This window comes from Sminthopsis crassicaudata, chromosome 4, assembly GCF_048593235.1.
Source record: "Sminthopsis crassicaudata isolate SCR6 chromosome 4, ASM4859323v1, whole genome shotgun sequence".
NCBI classification, from domain to species: domain Eukaryota; kingdom Metazoa; phylum Chordata; class Mammalia; order Dasyuromorphia; family Dasyuridae; genus Sminthopsis; species Sminthopsis crassicaudata.
Genome location: NC_133620.1, coordinates 426,655,263 through 426,677,961, shown reverse-complemented (window position 1 = coordinate 426,677,961; position 22,699 = coordinate 426,655,263). Strand labels below are relative to the sequence as shown.

Below are 22,699 nucleotides of genomic sequence, written 5' to 3'. Positions count from 1 at the left end.
GTAATCAATCCTAACTATTGCTCTCGAATTATTATTTTTTTTTCTGGCAGCTTGCAATATTTTTTCCTTGAGATTTTAGTTCTGGAGTTTTGTAACAATGATTCTTGGGGTTTTCCTTGTAGGATCTCTTTCCAGATGTGATTGATGCATTCTTGCAATGACTATTTCCCCCATAGGTTCTAGTATATCAGGGCATTTTTCCTTGATGATCTCTTGAAGGATACCATTTAGGCTCTTTTGTTGGTCATGGCCTTCAGGTAGACTAATTCTTAAATTGTCTTTCCTGGATCTATTTTCTAGGATGGCTGTATTTCCAATGAGATATTTTATATTTTCCTCCATTTTTTTCATTCTTTTTACTTTGATTGATTCTTGATGTCTATTCATAAAGTCGTTAGTTTACATTTGCCTGGTTCTAGTTTTTAATGTGGGATTTTCTTCAGTTAGTTTTTATATCTCCCATTTGATTAATTATACGTTTCAAGGTGTTGTTTTCTTCAATGGATTTTTTTTTTGACCAATTGTGTTTTAATTAATTTATTTAAGTGAAATTTTTTTTTTGCATTTGGCCAACTGTATTTTTAAGGAATTGTTTTCTTCAATTTTTGTCCTTTTTTTCAAACTGCTGACTCTTGCATACTCATTTCTTTTCACAATTGTTCTTCTACCTTGCTTATTTGCCTTTTAAAATCCTTTATGAGCACTTCCAAGAAGCCTCTTTAGGCTTGAGACCAATTCCATATCACCCTTTGACATTTCCCTTGTGGGCATTTTATCTTCTTCAAATTGGTGCATTGATCTTCCCTGTAACCATGCCAGCTTTCTATGGTTAAGGTTTTTTTCTGTTTCTTGCTCATTTCCCCCCCCCCCCCCTTTATTTCTATTTTGTAACTTTTAAGGTCTTTGAGTACAGGGAGTGCTGTTTCTAAGCTTCTTGTACCTCTCTGACCCTTGGCTTTGAGCAGAGGAGCCCCTTGTGTTTGGTGTCTTGCTTACAGCAGGGAGGGTAGCCTTCCTTGCTGTCTCCAAGGCAATAGCCCAGTTTCCCAGGCTGGCAATTTGCCTTCTGAGCTGGGCCTGGAGGCTGCCCCATTAATCTGCTCTGCTACTAAGCCAGGACTGAGGTCTCAGTTTCTAATCTGCTGTGATTAAGACTATCTCACTCATTTTCCCAGAGTCCATCTGAGCTGGGTTGACAATCCCTTTCACTCTAGTGAGATGGACATTTCTTGAAATCCTTCCAATCTCTCTTGAATTGGAGAATGGTTTCATTCTGTCAGACTCGGCTCAGGGGCTTATCTTCATGTGGTTTTCCAAGAACATATTTATGTGATATGAGAATTGGGGAACATAAAGAAATTCTTTAAATGTTTGAAAAAATATGTTGCAAGGAAAAATAAGAACTTTTTTTACTTTCAAAAACTATCTTGAACAAGTTGCATGTGGACAATACATAAGGTTAAGTTATGGCTACTTTTTTGACCTTTGAGGAAATTGAAAACTACCAAGTGCAATGAATAAAGTGATTGATAAGGAATTTATTTTTTATTTTAATAAATACTCCTCAACATGTTTATGTCATTTAGTCAGCTGCCTAAGATAAGCAAATTTGCAACAATGGATAGAAATCTTTAAAATGATATTATGCAGAAGAAATGAAAATTAGGAGAAATTGCTGACAAATAGAAGAGGCTAAAGAGATAGTTATAAATATCGAAAGGTTGTATTGGACAAACTTCTGGTTCTTTCATTTTAGAAAAGTGGCTACCAATTAGGATAGTCACAAAGAATAAGGAAATATTTGAGAAAATAACATGTTATCTTCAGCATGATGACTCACGGAACTTTTTCCTATAGTTACTAGTGATACTAACACTGATATCAGTGTGGGCAGAATAGTAAGCCGATTAAGTTTTCCCCAAATGAAGAAGAGAAATAGCAAAATATAACAGTATTTTTAAAAAAACTTTAAAAAACTGTAAATATTTTCTAGTTGACAAATTTCCATTAAAGTTCTATATTAAGTTCCTTGAAAATTCATGTGTTAATGCTTTGCTATACTACAGATGATGGCAATTAGATATTTTAAAATATTGGGTTTATGGATTTAATGAAAAAAAGTCTTCTAGGGGCAACTAGGTGGCACAGTGGATAATCAGCCCTAAAGTCAGAAGGACCTGAGTTCAAATCGGATCTCAGACATTTAACATTTCCCACCTGTGTGACCCTGACAGGTCACTTAACCCCAATTGCCTCAGAAAAAAAAAAAAAAAAAAAAAAAAAAAGTCTTCTAATTGGTTTTCCTGCATCAGATTTCTCCCCTTTCCAATTTTTTTACATAGCTGCCAAAGTGATTTTTCTAAAGCAAAGCTCCAACTATGCCATTCTCCCGGAATCAATAACTTCCAGTGTCCTCTTGTTTCTTCTAGGATCAAATTACAAATATCTTTTTGGCATAAATCTCAACCTCCCTTTCTAGCCTAGCTCTATACTATTTGACTTTATTTCCTGTGATCCGCCCAAATTAGCCTTTTTTGTACCTTCTCTCCTCCAGCAGTAAATGCCTGGGCTCTGCTTTTCCCAGATAATCATGACATACTCTCCTTTTCCCCCCTCCATTTGCTGGAAACTCAAATTTTCCTTTGGGCTCAGCTCAAGTTCCACCTTCCAAGCAGCATCTTTCCTGATTCCCCTCAGCTGTTTTGTATTTTCTTCCCTGCAAATTACCTTGTATTTATTTTGGATGCAGTCATATACAAAATAACAACTTTGTAAAAGATGTGTGTATGTATATATGAATACTTGTATTCATTTTTGTGCAAGGCACCACTCTGGAAAGAATGGAAGCTCCTTGAGGGAAATGAGTTTATTTGTGGTTTTATACCTTTAGCATTTAGCACTGAATAAGACATAAGATACTCAATACAGTGGGATCTCATCACTTCCTTGCTTCCAAACTTGTTGAATTTGGTATTTGACACATTTTGACAAGAAAAACATGCTTCAACATTGGATGCCTACTTTGTACTGGACACCTGCTCTGCACAGGACCCCTGCTCTGCATTAGATGCCTGCTCTGCACTGAACACCTGCCACCTGCTCTGCACTGGATGCCTGCTCTGCACTGGACACCTGCCACCTGCTCTGCATTGGACACCTGCTCTGCATTGTATGCCTGTTCTGCATTGGACGCTTGCTCTGCACTGGATATCTTCTCTGCACTAAATGCCTGCTCTGCACTGGACGCTGGATGCCTGCCACCTGCTCTGCACTGGATGCCTGCTCTGCACTGGACATCTGCTTTGCACTGGATGCCTGCTCTGCATTGGACACTTGCTCTGCGCTGGATGCCTGCTCTGCACTGGATGCCTGCTCTGCTCTCACTGAGCCTGGTGGCTATCTTGGATGAGCAGCTGGCCAGGTGCTGTGGGCAGCTGCTCCCCAGTGGTGTGCAGGACTATCAGCTTGAAGATCGTGTTTGCTGGGCACCTCATGGGGCAGGTCCTGCAGGGTGACCTGGCTGCAACATATAGTGTCCCAGGTCCCATACAGTAGTCCTGGAAGAGGCAAAGAATGCCTGGCATGCTCAGCAGAAGAACAGGAAGAGGAGCAGAGGCCGTGCTAGGGACAGCAGGCAGGAGCTTAGGCAGAGGTGGCGGTGGTGCAGGACCCAGGACTCCTGGCAGCTCAGAGCCCTGGGCAGCAAAAAAGTATGGGGCCACAGCTTCTGCCTCCATATCCAGGTTACCCCCCTTCCCATTGATACTTGGAGCAGCGTGGGGTAGAGAGAGACTACAAAGGCTCCTCCGAAAAAGTGAGTTGAAAAAGTGAGTTGGATCAGGAAGGGAGGAACGTGGCCGGCCTGGGTTGGGCTGGCCCGGCCCCACTTACCCCTTTGGGAAATAGCTTGGGGAAGGGATGGTTAGGCTGCAGACTGGAGATGTATTCCTCATGGGAAAAATTCATCATTTGTCATTTTCATCACTTGTGCCTTCTGGAACCAATTAATGATGAATACTGAGGCATCACTTGTCACTGGAGAAGAAATTTAAGAGGTCACCAAGTCAAATCCTCTCATTTTACTGAGGAAGAAACTTGAGGCTCTGAAACTTCTGGCTAAAACTCTTCCCTGTCCCCTCAAATGACTTTTTCCCCCATCTACAAAAAAAAAGGAGAAAAATGGGTTGATCTAAACATCAGTTTACAAATATCTTGGTAATGATTCCAAATAACTAATTTTTAGAGCTAAGGGCAATACACTTGTATATACAAGTTTTTAGAGAATTTCAATTTTTTCAATTAGCTTCAAGTGGTAATGGATAATGCAGTTAACCCTATTTTAATCCCAAAGTAGTTGATCCACAAAGATAACATGTTTCAAAGTAAAGGTTTATTTTGTTATTTCTTTCCATGATTATTTTCCCCTTCTCTGTCTGACTTAAACATACATGATTTTAAAATTGTGTACAACTTATTAACTTTAGTATTTTTCAAACAACTGAGATTTTTTCTTCCTACAAGCTGATTCATTAATTTTATTCCAAATTTTAATCAAATGAGAAATTGCATTCATAGGAAATCATATTACTACACAGACAAATTTACAGCATGATCTCTCTAACTTTTTATCTAGGCCTTTTAAAATCTTATTCCTTTCTCTTCAAAAACAAAATTTCAGCATGGATCACGCTTATCAACAAGTCATTAACATATACACAGGTGGTTATGAAAATTCACTGTCAAAAGTCCAACATTATTTCAAGGGTGAAGTTTTCCATTTTAGGAAGCATTTCTATAACTTTATCTGATCTCTATACCACTACAGAGCAGCAATACTTTAATTATTTTAGAAGCCCCTAAGAACTTGTCTAGGAAAGTTACTGAATACACATATTTACATAATTTAAATTATATGACAGCAATGTTTCCTTAGTACATTTTAGTTGAAGGTTTATATAAGATTCTTCAAGCATAAAATCTCATTCGTCCTTAATAAAGGAGACTTTATCCTTGGGTTTGCTTAACATCTTTATATCATCCAACAGTTTTCTGGGTGTCAAAATATGAGTAGAACCTGGTAAGGAAAAAAAGGAATCATTTTAAAACAGCAGTTATTGGCTGCCTTTCCAAAGTTATTATGAAACTTCTATTTGAGGCCCAGAAAGTCCTGGATAATTTAACAATTATAAACTCTCTATATCTTCCCCTTTGAAAATTTGCATCCATTCTAACAATCATCTTCTAAGAAGAATTGCTAATAATCATCCACGTAAATGTTTCCCCCTCTTGGATCTTAATCTTGAAGGGCAAAAGGTTGACCAACACTACGCTCTGATAACAACAAAGAGCCTCATCAACACTGGAAGGCGAGGCCTGAAAACTGCCACAGCTGTCAGAGGCTTCCTTCTGAAGTGGGCATTGCAATACAAGGCCACCCTGCAAGATGCCAGTATGGTGAAGCCTTTTCAGACACTCGCAGCAGTGATGCTTCCCTACTTATTATTCCATTGGTTCCTTTAAATTCTATCTTTCAGATGGATTCGCAGTTAATATCAGTTGCAGATACATAGCCTCAAGATTTCCACAGTGTATTGCACATCCATGTGGCCAAAGTGACTTCCTTACTATCATGGATTATAAAACAGATACACAGTCAATGGAAAAGGACAAAAACAAACCCGGAATGTTTTTCTGGTCAACAGCTGGAGAAACTGGCATCCTGTATGGATACCCACTGACAGAGTGCTGGATTTGACGTTAGGACTGAGTTCTAGGAACCAGCTATGTTACTGTAATAAGCAAATCCTATAATATCCCTACGCTTCTGTGCCTAATCTCCATATGAGCTGGCTAAACTTGATGGCCTCCAAAGACCCTTCCAACTCTCGATCCTATAACTATTTACAATTCAAGAAAATCAACAAATATTTTCATTGCTAAGTGTCCCAAACAAAATGCATTTCAAACCAATTTCTGTTTTTCTATAATAGTAATTTACTTAAAGAAAAAGTCTCACCAATAACAACTTCACAAGATTTGTGTGCCTGAGAAACTTCATAAGCACAGCGCATCTCAGAATATGTAATTCCTCCTATCACAAAGACAATCAGCTTTGAGCCATTCTTTCGATCTTCTAAATAATTAGTTCTGGGTTTCTGACGAGCGCTGAAAGAAAAAACAAAGCTGTTAGCTGTTCTAAGGCTATTTTTCTTTACACATTTCAAGCCCTATTATACACTGACATATTATACCAAATATTTTGCCCAAAATAAGCGTGTTACAGCCAATCTAATTAGAAAGATGAATTCTAGCTATGTTCCTCCCCCCCCCCCCAAAGCTGTATGGACATCTCATCTAACAACAAAGGCACTGATATTATGCTTATAAAACATGCAGATGGCAGAAAGCTAAGAAGGGGAAAGTACACTATGGACAACAGTTTGGATCCAATATCTTTCCAGGTCACAAGGATAAGTTAAGTTAGTAAGATGAAATTTAGTAGAAATAAGTACAAAATATTTCACTTGGGCAAGAAAATAAAAATAAACTTTACAAGAACAAGAAGAAAGACATCCAGACAACACTTTCTGTGAAAAACATCTCAGAGTTTTAATGGACTACTATGTTTAGTGTAAAAAAAGAGTAAGCTATAAATAGGCTGCATTAAGGGGGGGGGGGTACTGTCCATAAGAAAGGAAGGGAAGGCTCGTGGTGCTCTGTGTCAGGCATTCCGAATACCGTTTTCAGAATTGCATTTTAAGAAGGACACTGAAAAGTGGAGTTTGTGTGAAGGACAGGGAACAAGGACTGCAGACCATGCCAAATAACTATAGGTTAAAGGATCTAGCATCTTTAGCCTGGAGTTGGAAGTCTTGGTGGGACAGGATAATTACCATCTAGTCTTAAAGTGCTGTCATAGAGAAGAAAAAGTAGGCTCATTTTATTTGGTTCAGAAAGCAAAATGATAAGCAATGAATAGAATTTTTGGAAAGTTTTCAGCAATTTCCTAAAAACTAAAGCTATCCCCAAATGAGATGATTTGCTCTGAAAAATGATAGGAAGTCTTCCTGTACATACCTTAAAGCTTTCACTTTAAGAAGAGGTTACAAGACTAACTTTGTCAGGAATCAGTCAAAAGCATTCTGTTCAGATACAGGCTTAGATAACAAGCAGATTCAGAGGACCTTTCTAAATCTGGGATTCGAGTACTGAGTTTCAACTTTGTGTCTCTCAGTTTAATCTCTGTGTATCTCAGATCTTTTGCTTGAAAAATAGCCAGCTTTTACCTATGAGGGATAAATCATTTAGTGGTAATGATCTGGAGGGCAGAGTGGCAGGGAGAGGACAATGCCTTTGAGTTGTCTTAAGGCAGATGGTAAGATCTGGCCATCCTTAGAGTGTCAAATTTAGCTCTTCTCAACAATACAGTGAGCCAAGGCAATTCCAATAAACTTTGCATGGAAAATGCCATCCGCATCCAAGGAGAGAATTATGGAGACTGAATATGGATTGAAGCATTCTATTTTCATCTCTTTCCCTTTTATTTTGTTTTTTCTTTCTTGTGATTTTTCCCTTTTGTTCTGATATTTGTTTCACAACATGATTCATATGGAAATATTTTAAAAATGAATGGATATATAAACCCATTGTCAGATTGCGTGCTGCTTGGGGAAGGGCAAGATAAAGTAGAGGGGAGGGAAATCTTATAAAAATCTTACAAAAATGAAAGTTGAAAACCATCTTCATATGTAACTGGAAAAATGATATACTATTAAAATAAAATTTTTTAAAAAGTACATTTTTGGAAATTTCATTTTGTTTCTACATCTAAGAGTATGTTTACCTTACAGCTCCTGAGCCATTCCATACTGCAGGGCACTGGGAACAATAAGGCCATTCCTTTGACTCTAGCCTGTTATCAATGGCATCCTGTGAAAAAAAAAGTTAAAATTAAATGAGCTCTCTTATTTCCCTTCAGAAAAAAAATCATATTGTTGCTAATATCACTGTTAAGCATGTTTGGTTTTACAATCTCAGCATGAAGTGATTCTAGATTAATTCAGTTTGGCCAACAGGTTTTGTTAAAAGAATAAAGTGAAAGGACATGGTGAGAAAACAGGTAGATGATCCTGTAAGGGAATGGCTGAAAGAATTTTTAGAATTTTGAAAGATGTTTAGCTTGGAGAAGCAAAGATGCAGCAGAAACACTTAAAGCTGTCTCAATATTTGAAAGCCTGTAACATGAAAAAGGAATGAGATTTGTTTTGAGCTGGCCTAGAGAGCAGAAGTTTGAGTGATGGAGCAAAGCTACAGAAGTGTGGATTTTGGATGCACATAAGGAAAAGTGTTCCTTAACTAGCCAAAAGAATGATGTGCTGTCTCAGGAAGTAATGAGCTCTCTCCCTCTTCACTCTCCCTCCCCATCACTGGATGTTAGATATGTCAAGAGATTTCTATTAAGGCAGATTGGATCGGATGACTTCTGAAATTTCAACCTTCAAAGTTCTGTGAATGAGACACTGAATGAACAGAAGGGAATATAGAGAACAGAAGGCCTTGCTGAGGAAAAAATGACTATCCAATTACTTTGCATAACCTCTGACTTTCAGAAAATGGACTAAGTCAAAGAGGTTTTGAGGCAAAGAGAAATAAGAGAATTCCAGGATGGACATTATACAGATTTAAATGTCTTTACTTACTTCTCTCATTTATCTGTAATTATAAATCTCTCTCCTTAAATCCCCAACTTCTCTCTTAGCAGACTCATTCTGCCTATTAGTTGGCAAAAAAAAGGTTCAGGCCATCCAAATGAACTCCTTCAAAACTTTTCTTTCTTGTGGTTTTTCCCTTTTGTTCTGATGATTCTTTTCCAACATTTTTCAGACCTTAAAAACTTTATTTTGTCTATTTTTAAAAATCTTTTTTTTCTCATATGCAGTGAAACTCCTCAGCGAAGTGGCCCTTCCTCCTTCCAGACAAGTCTTTGACTTGTTCTGTTCCCTTTTCTAAATCACTATGTGTGAAAAATGTTCCTTCCTTCCTGCTCCTCCCTACAACTTCTCTTTTATTTTTTTCCTCTGTCCTGGTTTCAATCCCTTCTGCCCTCTGCCTCAGATTTTAAAAGACGAAATAGAAATCAAATAACAACCAAAGATTCTGGCTGCCATCCCCTCAAGCTATCATTCCTTTCTTTTCCCTCCTCACTGCAATTTCCAGAAATTTAAAGCTATTGTTGCTGCCAATACTTACATCATTTAACACTTGTGAATTCACAGTACAGTAGAGTCAGAGTTGGAAGCTCCCTTAAAAGTCATCTACTCCAACTAACAATTATTTTGTAGAAGAGGAAACAGAGGTCCAGAGGGGTGAGGGCCCTGGAAAAGGCCGCCTTGTAGTAAGGGGTAAGATCAGGATTCAAACTCATCTTCTCACTCTGAATCTTGAAATCTTCCCATACTCAAATCCTTGCAAAGGCTCCTTGGAAGCTGAATTTTCTTGGGGAAATATTCTTAGGTAGAGGAGTGTCTGCTATTATCAAATCTTTGATTACTAAGCAGAGGTCTGAGGGAACCATGTTCTTTGTAGCTCAAATTTACATATAGATTTATAACTTACAGAACAGTTAGAGCTCAACTAAGAACATTTTCCATGGGGAAATAGAATTGGAGAATTTATACTTAGGCACCTTTTTTTTTTTTTTTAGTTCAATAGTACAATGAACATTTTTGACATTAAATAGCTTTAAATCTGATATATTATTTTCCGTATGTGTGTGTGTGTGTGTGTGTGTGTGTTTGTGTAGGATTTTTCCCAAGCAGTGGTATAAATTTGTACCACAGATTTCCAAAAAACAAACAAAATAAGCCCCAACCATTTCCCTTTAGTTCACCAAATATACTTGCCTTATATTTGGGGGAAGAATGCTTTCCTCAATTCTGTAGTTCCTTAAGATCTGCAGGAACTCCGATGGCTTTGTATGTACAAACACTATCTAGCAGGGTTTCTGTCACATAGGCTAGGTTAGGTTAGTTTTTCTCCTGAAAGTTAGCATACCTGTTTTTGAGAGTTGATTGGCCCACAGATCTAAAGCTTAAGCCACTGAAGTAGCCTTATGACCGCCTGGGAACATTCAGTGCCACTCAGACTTGTCCAATATCTCATTTCCATATGTGTTATACAGTCGATTAGATATAAGGAGGGTTACATCTACCTGAATCAGTGCTATATCTTTGTGGAATATATTTTTCATGTTATGGCTAAACAACCTTACTTTTCTTCACTGTCAGATGATCTATAAATTTCTTATTTTGCTCCAGTTTCAAACCTAAAGTATAAGACGGGCCTTGGTCAGGCCTGGTCATGCTAATAGTAAACATAAAAGGACTAAGTATGACCCATAGACGGGCATTTTGAAGTAAAAAGATTGGTTTTATTACCTCCATGATGTCCTTGATAAGAGGTGTCCATCGAGAGAGCTGAAAGGTTTCTTCTGCGGAACGATCCTTTCGCAATGATTTGCCCTGTTGAGACTTAAATAAAGAGAAGAAAATTTAAAAACAGGAATTTTGAGTAATACTCTCTTAGTATAGCTTTCCAAAATGCATATGTTAATTTGTAGCAAATTCTGCAGTTATGTCCTATAATTGTATACTCATTCATTCAATAAACATTTAAGTGCCAGGCACTGTGCTTTACAATTATTATGACATTTAATCCTCACAACAGTATTAGCAGGTAGGTGTTATTATTTATCCCTAATTTACAGATGAGAAAACTGAGGCCAAGAGAAGTTAAGTGACTTAAGTGACACAGCTAATAAATATCTGAAGCCCAATTTGAACTCAGGTCTGACTTTAAGCCTCATGCTTTAGATCCATTGTCACCCGGTGGCCATATACTGCTTTATAGTTTAATATTCAAATACTAAATTGAATTTGTATTAAAAAAATATACATGCAAACACTATTCTCACAACCAATACTTCAAAATACAACGGGATACCAGAAGGAATCATATTGCTCCTTATGTGATCAGTTATAGCTTATAGAACACTTCAAATTCTTCTTAAAGCAAGAATATTTACCTTTTTTTTGGTTTCTGCCATTATTGCTACAGTTTACCATTCATCTAAATTCTTGGGATAATATTCCAAATCCCAATTCAAGGTAGTTGATAATTCATATTTCATCCTTAATTATGTTTACAGTGTATATGAATAATGCCAGAAATAGCCTAGGCCACACTAGGGCCACACATTCTATCTTGTTCTGATCAATCCATGCTATGCTCTTTGAGGGCTATCAATGGCTTGCATTCCTGTAAGCAGGATCTATACTTGAGGGCTACTGACAGCATTTCAAAAATGGAAGGGCTACATGCCAGCTTTAGTCATTATCTACAATACTTAATTAACCACATTTTATGATTAAGCAGATGCAGATTTTCAGACTAATTTAAGATTAACTAGGAAAGCTTTGTTGAAGAGCTAATTAACTATGTTTGACCTTGAGAAGGAAGATTCTCTCTGGGCTTTGTTTCCTCATTTGTAGAGTGAGAAGGATGGACTATCTGACTTCTTTTAATTCCAAGATTCCATGATTCTGTAAGGGAGGCAGAACAGGTATCTCACCTTCAACTCTTGGGATCTTAATTTTCTCCAGTGAAAAACAAGGGGGCTGAACTATGGCTTCTGAGGCTTGTCTGGCCCTTCTACCTCCATCTGTAGCTGGGACTCACTTTACAGATGAGAAGACTGGAGGTCCAGAGATTGTAAGTAATGCTCCCAGAGTCATGCTGCTAACCAAATTGCAAACAGAGCTTGGGATTTTTGATCAGGACCTCTCCCACTACCCTGCCTGTTTCTTATGAGGATATTATTGAAATTAATATTAGAAATGTTTATTTACAAAAAACATAAGTCAAAAGAGGTAAATTCAATTTCTACCAAAACAAGGATACCTTATATTTGCATAATGCTTTGTAATTTCCAAAGTGCTCTGAAATAAATGAAAAGCCATTTGATCTTTACAAATAGGCTTGTCAAGAATTTCCAGTCTAATATTATAAATAAGAAAACTGAGGCCCTGAGAAATTAGATGATTTGCTCCAAGCCAAAAGCTAGTTAGTAGTGTTGGAAATCCCAAATTATCCCCAAGCCAGTCCAGTTCTTTTTTTGCTACACACTTTAATACTGAAAGGATTACTGCTAAAAACAAAACATATGCTTCTCTCGTTCATTTAAAGTGTTCTGGGCCTTTGAAGCTGAAAGGGAACATAGATATCATTTCCTCTAACTTCCTCATTCTATAGATAAAGAAACTGCAACCAGAGAGAAGCAATTTCAAAGTATAAATGGCAGGATTTGAGACCTGAGGACTGAGACCAAATCTAACATTCATTATACAGCACCCCCTATTAGGTAATCTTCAATCGCCCAGATATGATGGGCAGGAGAATCCCTGTCTCAGAAAGCCTGTCCAGGTATGCATCTGGACCTGGCCTGACTTTGGAGGTATCTTTCCCTCATTGGAGCAAGGGGCAGAGTCTCTACAGCCCCACTGTCTCTGCACAGGAGGAAGAATAGCAGCCTAGAAACCAGGGCTCTTAAGTCCCACTCGTGTAAGTAAGCTTTGACCAGTAGCCACTCAGCTATTGTGGGCTTTAGTGTTTCCATCTGCAAAACAGAGATAATGCTTCATTTATAAAATATTCCTCTAAAGATAAATGGATTTTGATTTTGATGAAAGAGTACAGATTTATTATGTTGTTTATACAAATTTGAATCTCTCAAGAAAAAAAAGCTGAGACTAATTTCTGTGCTTTTTTATATTCAGAACCAGTCAATAAATGTATCATTAAAATGACTACTTGGTTGGGACAATGCACCCTCCATCCTGGAAACAGAGCCCTAACTTAACAAAGAGTTAGAGCAGAGTAACAGACTAGGAAAATGAGCAGAAAACAAAAAAGTTTCTGACTATTGAAAGTTATTATGATGACACAGAAGATCAAAACACATTCAGAAGATGATAATAAAGTCAAAGTTCCTACATCCAAAGCCTCTAAGAAAAATAAGAATTGGTTCCGGGCACAGAAGAATTCAAAAGGGACTTTGAAAATTAAATAAGAGAGATAGAGGAAAAAATAGGGAAAGAATTGAGAGAGCTGCAAAAGGAAATACAAAAAGATAAGAAGGAGAAGAATGTCTTAAAAAGCAAAATTGGCCAATTAAAAAAAGGAGATACAAAAGCTCACTGAAGAAAATAATTCTTTAAAAACTAGAATTGAGCAAATGGAAGTTAATAAAACAGAAAATCAAAAATGAAAAAATACAAAAAAATGAGAAACATCTCGCTGGAAAACAAACTGACCTGGAAAATAGATCTAGGAGAGACAATTTAAAAATTATTGGTCTACCCAAGAGTCATGATCAAAAAAAAAAAAATCATCTTTTAAGAAATTATCAAGGAAAATTATGCTGATATTCTAGAACCAGGAGGATAAAACAGAAATTTAAAGAATCCCCTGATCACCTCCTAAAAGAGATAACAAAATGAAAACACCAGGAATATTATAGCCAAATTCAGGAACTCCTAGGTCAAGGAGAAAATATTGCAGGTATCCAGAAAACAATTCAAGTATAGTGGAGCCCCACTCAGGATAACATAAGATTTAGTAGCTTCTACATGAAAGAACCTGAGGACTTGGAATATGATAATCTGGAGAGCAATGGAACTAGAATTGCAACCAAGAATCACCAACCTAGCAAAAATGAGTATAATTCTTCAGAGAAAAAAAGGTGTTTCACTCAAAAAAAAGATTTTGAAGCATTCGTGATAAAAAGACCAGAGCTGAATAGAAAATGTGATATTCAAATACAAGACTTTGAATAAGTATAAGGAAGGCTATGGGGGAAACGCTATCATAAAGAAATACTGGCACATGGTAGTGACGAAGAACCCATACTCATAGTTCAAGGTATGCTTCAAAAGTGTCCCTCCATTGAAAGGTTTGTCAGTGTCTCATTTCAGATTTGGATATGGGCTTTGAAACATAATTTATGGATTCTTGAATGATGTGGAAAAATCATTTGTTTTCATACAAAATCATGTGATTTAATAACTACATTGGAAATGGCACAGCTATGAAAAATTTATTTTCAGTTTATTTTCATTTACATTGCATAATAACTTCTATGAACTACTATTAAAACTTAAAATAAATATTTTTTTCCTATAAAATAACAACTTATGTGAACAAATATTAAAAGAATAATAAAAATATAAAATAAATCTGGGAAATTACATTTACTGTGAAAATTAGGGGAAAATACAAGTAACAGATTAAAGCACAAGATACATAGCACATATATACATGTACAACATATATATATAATATAGAATATACTGTTTCTTACTTGAGGGACAATAGGAACACCCAGGTAACTCCAGTTACGGATCATGTCGCTGTCATTTTCTATCTTTACATTCTGGACCAATTTATCCAAATTTTCTTGTGTAGTTCCTTGCAGAAAAAGAAAATTATGAATAAAGTCTAATTTTTTTTTATCTACAAACATACTGAGGTCTTTCAAATCCTAAAAACAGTATGCTCATTACCTTTCTAGTTCATTCAACTAACCCTGTCTCCTCTGTGCCTTCATTAACAAACTTTAAAAACAAACAAACCCCCCAAACCATGAGTACCTGATGCTACTACATTTTCCACTCCTTGCCCTACTTAAGTTGTGGTTCTGAAGGTCCTCAGTGACTTAATATCAAATCCAATGATGTTTTTCTAAGATCTTGATCTCATCCCCCTCCCCACATACACAATACAGATGACCACTATCTTCTTATGAATGCACTTGCAGATTTTCACTTCTGAGACTGGAGACTTTCCTAGAACTCTACCTTTCTCCCACTTTCTTCCTTGTTTTCTTTGCTAGCTCCTTAAGGAGAAGAAAACCTCTTCTCTTCCCTCCAAACTTCTCAGTCACCTTTATTGAATCTTCATCCAGCTCACATCCTCTAATTGTAAAATGATGTTAAGTTATGTTTCTGGGCCCCTTTTTACCTTCTCCCTCTCTACCATTTCACTTGGTGATCTCATTGGCAATCCATGGACATAGTTTTACCCACTCTATGCTACTGATTCTTAAATCTACTTTTCCAGCTCCAGATCAAATTTTTAGCTTCTTACCGGACATCTTGAACTAGATCTTAAAATTTAAAATGTCCAAAAATGAACTCAGTTCTTTTTTTTACTCCAAATTCTCTCTCTTCCCAACTTCCCTACTACTACCACCCTCTCAGTTAGCAAGGTTCACACCTTATGTGTCATCCCAGACTCCTCCCAGATACCCTCTATATTCCATCTACTTCACTTCCGGAACATCCTTCTACAATGCAGATCAACAACAGTTCTTCTGTACATTCTTGTAATTTTCTAAAGCATTAAAATTGCTAAATGATTTGCCCAGGGTCACTTATTTAATAAACTCTAATAGTTTCTTATTCCTCTGAGAATCAATTATCTTTTACAGTCCTTTACACTTTGCCCCAATATATTTTTCCAGCCTCACTCTACTTGGTCCCAAGTGCACTTTACGAGCTGGCCAAAACGACTTTATTTATAACACATGACTCTTCATCTCTCATTTTCCTGTCTTTGAACATACTTGGGATATGACTGCTCCTCATCTAGTCCTTATCAAATCCTTTTCTTCTTTCATACTGGGACAAAGTATAAAAGGACTTTAAAAGAGAATTGATTCTCAAAGGAATAATAAGTTTATTAACTGTCTTTCCTTTGTACTTCACACAATACTTTATTTGTGTTCATTTATGTATTTATTCATTCATTTATGTATTTATATCTTATTTTATATTTTAGTTACTTATTTATGCACCATGTGAACATGCTCTTACCAGATTATAAATTTCATGAAGGCATAGCTCATGCTTTATCTAAATTTTGTGTGTGCTTTGAGGTGTTCAACAAAATTTTACTGTAAAAATCATTTATCTAGAGTTCAAGGGTATGTTGTGTCACTTTATTGTCTCTTTGCCTAAAATGGATCTTCCCTGCCTCTCAATATCTTTCCTATAAAAATCTAGTCAATGTCCACATCCCAGCTCAAATTTCAAATCCTTTATGAAATCTTTATTGAATTTCCCTTAAATAAATTAACTTACCTCTACAAAAATCCCATATAGTATATTGTATCTTGTTTAAAGGCAAAAGTTAGTTGTAACATGCCTCTTTTACTAGATTACAAGCTCCTTGAGGGAAGGTCCGGGTCTCACTAATGTTTGTATCTCTTCCCCTCTCCCCTAATGCCCAGCAAGATTCTAGAACATCTGAGGTGCTCAATAAATATTTGTTAGATCAAATTATATCCTACTGCAAATGGCAGAGCTCGCTAGCAAGAGGGACATTTTAGTTGGGGATATAAGGCTTCTATAATAATATTACAAAATAGAATATGCTTATCAAATTTGCCAGGCTAAGGCTGGTGGATCACTTGAGCCCTAGAGATCCAAACTACAACTAAGCTCAAACTATCAGGTTGTCCATAGTCAGTCCGAGACCCTGCCACCCCATCCCCCAAAGAGCCCAGCAGCTTCTATGACATTTGGCAGTGGGGTCAGGCCTATGAGTAGGGTTGTGCTTCCAAGCTAGCCAAGATAGAGAGACTAGGCTCAAAAATCAAAATGAAAGAATAAAATGTGAACTAAAGCATTTCTTGACCTTGAAACATTAGCTTTTTAATGAAATGATCTTTTAAACCCTTAAAATTCCATTTTTCCAGTTTAATCCTACCTTTTTATTCTTTATTCACTTGGTGATCTCTCATTATTTTTTATTTCTTTCAGATCTACCAACTCCAAATCTTATGTTTTTCCATTATATCATGCTGTTTCTTCATTTGCCTTTGTGTTTCTGATGGCCAAAAGTAAGCCATGTCCTAACACCCTCTTTGAGATCTTTAACATGCATTAAGTCACTGTTTACATTTTGGAGTTAAACATTACATAAGACAACTGCAAAATTAAATGAAACTTCTGATACCATTCATACTGAAGATGTAAAGTAGGATAGCTCTTATTTTATCATAATTGTCATGGTTTTTGTTGAGTAAAACTGGAAGAAGCACTCGCATAGAATCTTTCACCTTCTGTCCTTCTGCATCAGTTCCAAGAGCCAGGTCCTTAATGAAAACAAAATGTCACTGATCTGTAACTAAAACTCATTTCTGTAATTAAGAATCTTATCAACAAATACTGACAAAATTCTAATAGGTAACTGCCATAAAGAAGTAAATGTTTTTGAATAGTTTTAAATGGAGTTTTATCTGTTTAAAATTTTGTACAACAGGGTTACTCTGAAAAATGCAACTACAGTCAAAAAGACAGATCAATAAATAGGAAATAACAACAAAGCAACCGAAACGTGACAAAATGCAAAATTAAAGCTTGAGCCCAGGAGGGAGGTCATCTCTAATAACAGAGACCTACTGTTACTAAGCAACTGTTAACTTGGTGTTACTAAGCAACACCAAGAATAAGAATAAATGTTATTTGTAGTAGCAGGCACAAGTCTCCTGGCACCAGCCCTATCCCCACTACTGTGTATACCAAAAAGATAGACGAATTTTAGTCCTGAAGTCCAGTAAAAACTCAGATGTACCTGTTCTGTTTTGCACAGCTTTTCTATGTTTGGTTTGAATTTACTCATGCAATCTTCTGCCAAGTTAAGATGTACCACTTGCTGTAAAAACATAAGAAACAAACCCTAGTAAATACTTTTATACTCTCTCTGTACAGTAGAAATATCACAAGAAGTCTGAGCTAGGCCCTGAGGCACAGCCAATTAAGATTTAGAGCAAGCCAGAGCACTGAAGGAAGTACAGCAAAAATATTTCAGGAAAAAAGAAACATAATATAATATGTATGAAGCCATGAAGAGAACAGCAAAGAGACCCTATGTGTAATGAAGGGTCTGAGGTGGGTTTGATGGGAAATATTTCTATGCAAATACTGGTGTACCATTAAATCATCCATAATGGGCACTCTTCCTCCACAGCTACAGATTATAATCCATCCATATACAAAGGCAATTTAGACAGTCTCTGACCACATGAAATTACATTTTAGTTAGGGATATAAGGCTTCTATAATAATATTACAAAATAGAATATGCTTATCAAATTTGCAAGATTTGAACAGCTTAGAATGGTGGGCTGAATTTAATGAAATAAAATTTAATAAGGATAAATACAAAGTCCTATATTTCAACTGCATAAAGGTGAGGCTATGCCTTTTTAGCAATTATGTTAACAAAGAATATGATTGTTCTACTAAACTCCCCCTGACTGGAATCCAAATTTGAATACTGTACATTTTGGGCACCCTATTTTAAGGAAGATGGTGATAAGCTGGAGTAGGTCCAGTTCTACTTACTTAGAACTTATTATTTTTTTTTTCTTGCTTAATTTCTAGTTTTCTTTTTTTGGGGGGGAGGAAGGCTGGGGTTAAGGGACTTGCCCAGGGTCACACAGCTAGGAAATGTTAAGTGTCTGAGACCACATTTGAACTCGGGTCCTCCTGTATTCAAGGCTGGTGCTCTATCCATTGCGCCATCTAGCTGCTCCCTAGTTAGAACTTCTAAAAATCTGTCTCTAAGAGAGATAATAATAGAAAAAAATTTGCATTTCTCCCATTTCTTGCAGAACGAACAAGTAGGCAACTTGTTGCTGCTAATTCCAAAATCTCAGAATGCATGGTCACAGATATAAAGGTAGAAGGACCTTGGGATGTTGTCTCTAGCTAAAGGCAGCTAGTCTTGTACAGAGGAGAAATTGCCAAGCCTGGAGGCAAGAAGATCTTAATCTGAATCCAGCCTTGAATACAGACAAGTGCCTTAACCTCTGACTGCTTCATTTCTTCAAGTGTAAAATGGGACTAATAACCACACTGAACCTTACAAGGTTGTTGTAAAGATCAAATGAGAAAGTATCTAAAAGCAGTCAGCACAATACTTGGTCCAGAGGCTTCTTGTTCCTCCTTCTTGCTCATTTTGAATTGAGGGAGCAGAGGCCCAAGGAAGTGAAGCTCTCTAAAAATCTAAGGGGTCACCTCAGGAGGTGGTAAATTATGTTGCTGGAAATTCTCCAAGTACAAGCTCGACAATAAGTATCAAAAATGAATACATTCCCCTATGCTTCTTGGAACCTCTTAGAACCCTCTGCTTATTTCAACACTCAGCTCAGGAGTCACCTCCAAGTCTTTCCTAATATCTTCTCAGGTGTTACTTTCTCTCCCCAGTCCCCTTCCAATCACTTTGCATTTACTTAATTGTGTTCTTGGAGCATCAGCTCATCAAACCAAATTCCTTCAAAACAAGGACTCATTTGCTATTGTCTTTTATCTTCCTGATACCATTAACCCTATATACAGAAAATACTTAATAAAGATTTATGGACATGAACTATGTGGTGCTTTAGGTACAATTGGATTAGATGACTTTTAAGGTCTCTATTCAATCTAAGAAGCAATAATTTTACAAGCCTAGACAATCAGGGTAGATACATTGGGAGCAAGAGGAGATGACCAAAAGTCATAAGATTCAAGCACTAGAAGGTTGTTGGACATCATCTAGAGCAGACCCTTCATTTTATAGGTGAAGAAACTGAGGCACAAAGTGGCTAAGTGATGTACTCAAAGCCACTCAATTACTTCAAAGTAATAGAAGACATGAAAAGTAGTCAGTAAAAACAAAATAAAAGATTAGCACGGATTTGAAACTGATGAAATCAGTAAGGTATTCAATAGCCAAGAAACAAGGGTAGAGAAATCAAATGGTGGAAATTAGCTAAAAGTGAAGTTAAATATTTAAAATGTATTGGTCTACCTGCCATCTGGGGAGTGGGGAGGAGAGGAAAAGTTGGAACAGAAAGTTTTGCAAGGGTCAATGTTGAAAAATTACCCATGCATATATCATATAAATAAAAAGCTATAATTAAAAAAAAATAAAAGTGAAGTTAAACAGGGTGAGTGGTAGAAGATTAAGGGGATAAGAAATGATAGGATTGCACACCAAGGAAAGTAAGTGACTGACTACTCTTACTCCATGCTGGAATAGGAGATGTGGAAAGGCAGAAGCTATGTGATAAGAGGAGAATTTAAGAGTTCAGGATATTGTGATTGTTGAAATCCCAAATGACAATAAAGCCTAAGGTGGAGAGATGCCAATGGCAGTTGTTACACGAGTCAAACAGCTGGGAAAATTCTGTGTTAGAAGAGTCTTTCATATTTGCTTGCTGAAGTTACCAAGAATGATTGTAAGAAATGAGATAGTCTAACATTACTAGAGGCAGACCTGGAAATCAAAACGGGGAAGCAGTATAATGACAGAGCAAGTCTGGAAGGCAAAGGGAAAGTATATGGCAGAGCAATGAAGTAGAAATAGCAAAGGAGACAAAATGTCTTTTGGTAGCCCTGATGAAAGGTGAATATTAGAACAAATGAATAACTAGAGCCACTCAATATGGAATCTGTCATTCTCTTGCTATAGTGCACAACAGTGCTTACCTTAGTAATCTGCTTGCGGAAATGGGGCATCTTTTTCATCAGCTGGGTAAGAGCACTAAGAGATGTCTAGGGGAAAAGCAAACATTTCAAATTAAATTATTTCAGTTGGCTTTTTAAAAGAATCTTTTATGAGAAAATCTAAATGTTTTGTGATTCTAAGCATTACTAAAATGAATTAATTTATGAATTGAGAGGTATCAGATACTTATCTGCAATTATTTGATGAATGTACCTTGGTTCTTTATGAAGAAGTAGCCAAATGGCAATAAAAATAAGATTTTAAAAAATATTTTCACCCTTATTAATAATAAGTTAAAATACTCTCTGACCTTCCCTTCTGCTGCTTTCTTTGTTGATGAAATTTCTTTCATAAGCTTGGGGATTTCTCTGGGGGGCAGGTGAGGAGAGAAAAGAAAAAAAAAAAGAAAGAGAAAGAGAGAATGCTTTATATGTCTAAGAAGTTTGCTATTTAAAATATTTCTGAAGATAAAAATGTTAACAAGTACTTATAATTAGAATGCTAAATGTAATCACATACTCCAACACAACTGCAATATGCCGATGTCGAATTCGGACCCAAAGGTCATCATCTTCCTCAAGGATTGCCTCCTTCTCCTTTCCATTGGGTCCATCTGTTTTATATCTGTAAGTAAGAGTAATTATTTAAACTTATGACTTAAAAAGGATAAAATGGGGTAGTCTGCAAATCTGCTTATACACAAATATTTTAATAATTAAAGGAACTTTCTGAGAATTGTAAGTAATTCTTCAATTATTATAGCTAGATAAAGGATACTTAATTAAATTTGGGGTAGCATGTGTAATGGAAGCAGGTCTGGACAATCAATAAGAACCCAAGAAGGAATCTTGCCTCAACACTTAATAAAGTGTGAGATCAGAGTCAGGAATTCTCTGAGCCTCAGTTTCCTTATCTGTAAAACGGGAATAATCATAGCAGTAGTGCTTATCTCAAAGGATTGTTGAAAGGCTCAAAGGAGATAGTGAAGTGTTTTATAAACATCACCAACTAAACTAAAAGCTATAAAGTTAAGTACTTATTCCTTTAAACATCTGTGTTGATGTTCATAGACAAATTGGTGGATTGTTCCTGCCGCTTTAGTTCTCAATCTAATCATTTATTATAATTAGCAACAGGAATATTCTTAGAACATGAATAACCATAATATCTGACAATCAGGTTTAATAATAAGAGCAACCAAAACTATAACTTATCATACTGTCAGACTGTTTTGATGCATAAAGATCTGCCAAAATCATTAGTTTAAAAAAAAATCACTGGACTGAATACTGAACTGTTATTAATAGGCAAAATCTATTAATATGATAATCAATTACAGAATAAAAGGTCATAGATTTAGGGCTAGAAATCACCTTAGAGATTGTCTTGTACAATTCTCGTTTTATAGACAAACACACCCTAGAAAAGTTAATAATAATAATTACACAGAAGACCTCTCTTCATCAGAATTAAAACAAAAGGCAGGAAATGTGTATGTATTCCCTGTCCCCAAAATGCTCATCCCTCATCACTTTGCTCAGATCTAAAGCCATATCCAATCCAAAGTGCCTGAAAGGAGAAACAAATGTGAATGTCACTTTGCTAACTATGGCTTTAACAGATCTCTTAATACAACCTGAAGCTACATCAACACTTGTGAATTCAGCTTCCTGTTCTCCAGGCCTGCTTCCCATCTGAATCAAAGCTTTTCCTTCCCCTTAGAAGCTAACATATCTCTGGGCCACCTGTCCCGTGGGCTAAGATGAGCTATAATTGAGATGATCTGTGCTTCACTTTTCAGAAGCAATACTGCTTTTGCAAGAAGTAAAGGGCTACAATAGTACCAATAAAGTAGTCAAGAAGAGCTGGGAGGAATCCAGGGATGCAGAAAACAAACTCAGTCATCACTGTCAACATGAATGAGCCTACTCATCTAGGCCCAATCAACTTGTTCAACCACTCACTCATCTCAAAGACTTTGACTGTAGGTGTCCATCAAGGGCTGACAATGATTTAATTACAAAATCTATCAATTGTTTTTCTAGTAGCTTATAATGCAACTATATAGCTTACTTAACAGCTTTTA

At 36.5% G+C, this 22,699-nt stretch overlaps 1 protein-coding gene across 1 annotated transcript in view; it reads right to left on the bottom strand.

Moving 5' to 3' along the window:
• Nucleotides 1-4,375: 4,375 nt before the first annotated feature.
• STXBP3 (syntaxin binding protein 3) overlaps nucleotides 4,376-22,699 on the bottom strand; it is a 55,059-nt gene continuing 36,735 nt past the window's right edge. The window contains exons 10-19 of the mRNA XM_074262856.1: nucleotides 21,133-21,237; nucleotides 20,924-20,981; nucleotides 20,595-20,660; nucleotides 17,692-17,772; nucleotides 17,074-17,212; nucleotides 14,417-14,523; nucleotides 10,437-10,529; nucleotides 7,844-7,929; nucleotides 6,017-6,165; nucleotides 4,376-5,074 (exon numbers count right to left, since the gene is read on the bottom strand). Coding sequence (XP_074118957.1) covers nucleotides 4,980-5,074; nucleotides 6,017-6,165; nucleotides 7,844-7,929; nucleotides 10,437-10,529; nucleotides 14,417-14,523; nucleotides 17,074-17,212; nucleotides 17,692-17,772; nucleotides 20,595-20,660; nucleotides 20,924-20,981; nucleotides 21,133-21,237 — 979 coding nt within the window. The 3' untranslated portion in view covers nucleotides 4,376-4,979. The remainder of the gene's footprint in view (nucleotides 5,075-6,016; nucleotides 6,166-7,843; nucleotides 7,930-10,436; nucleotides 10,530-14,416; nucleotides 14,524-17,073; nucleotides 17,213-17,691; nucleotides 17,773-20,594; nucleotides 20,661-20,923; nucleotides 20,982-21,132; nucleotides 21,238-22,699) is intronic.